This window comes from Diaphorina citri, unplaced genomic scaffold (genome assembly GCF_000475195.1).
Source record: "Diaphorina citri unplaced genomic scaffold, Diaci psyllid genome assembly version 1.1 scaffold9118, whole genome shotgun sequence".
Lineage (NCBI taxonomy): Eukaryota > Metazoa > Arthropoda > Insecta > Hemiptera > Psyllidae > Diaphorina > Diaphorina citri.
This window is the reverse complement of record NW_007386492.1, coordinates 1-540: the sequence shown is the minus strand read 5'-3', so window position 1 is coordinate 540 and position 540 is coordinate 1. Positions and strand designations below refer to the sequence as shown.

Genomic DNA, 540 nt, shown 5'->3' with positions numbered 1-540 from the left:
CCTGCCTCGGTGGTGTAGTGGTCAAGGCGCTCGCCTGGTAAACAGGAGGGCGTGGGTTCAATCCCAGCCGAGGTATGGAATTTTATCCTCAATATAAATTGAGAATTTGACCACAATAATAGTAGTAGTCTACTGCTGGAGTAAAGGGACTTTTCAGTCCTATGCGAGCAGTATAAATAAGCACTATTATTATTTTTTTATTATTATTATTATTATTATTCCGTCCTATTCTTCCTCAGGAATCCTACACATACAAGGACCCGATCACGGAGTTTCTCGAGCACCTGTACGTCTCGTTTGACTTCGAGTCTGCTCGGGAGAAGCTCACGGAATGCACCGAAGTTCTGGACAACGATTTCTTCCTGGTCGCCTGTCTGGATGAGTTTGTGGAGAATGCCAGGCTGATGATCTTCGAGACGTTCTGTCGAATCCATCAGTGTATTAGCATTCAGTAAGTATCGATTTTTTTTACTTTCCTTATCCCACAGGAAGGAAAGTAATGTAATCGACAAAATTTTCGATGGTCAGTCAGTTTTTAGT

The 540-nt window shown here is 42.6% G+C and overlaps 1 protein-coding gene across 1 annotated transcript in view; it reads left to right on the top strand.

Moving 5' to 3' along the window:
• Nucleotides 1-464, top strand: part of LOC103522537 (eukaryotic translation initiation factor 3 subunit E) — a gene marked incomplete at its 5' end in the record, with an annotated part of 20,033 nt that extends 19,569 nt beyond the window's left edge. Inside the window, one exon of the mRNA XM_008487638.3 lies at nucleotides 240-464. Coding sequence (XP_008485860.3) covers nucleotides 240-455 — 216 coding nt within the window. The remainder of the gene's footprint in view (nucleotides 1-239) is intronic.
• Nucleotides 465-540: the final 76 nt, after the last annotated feature.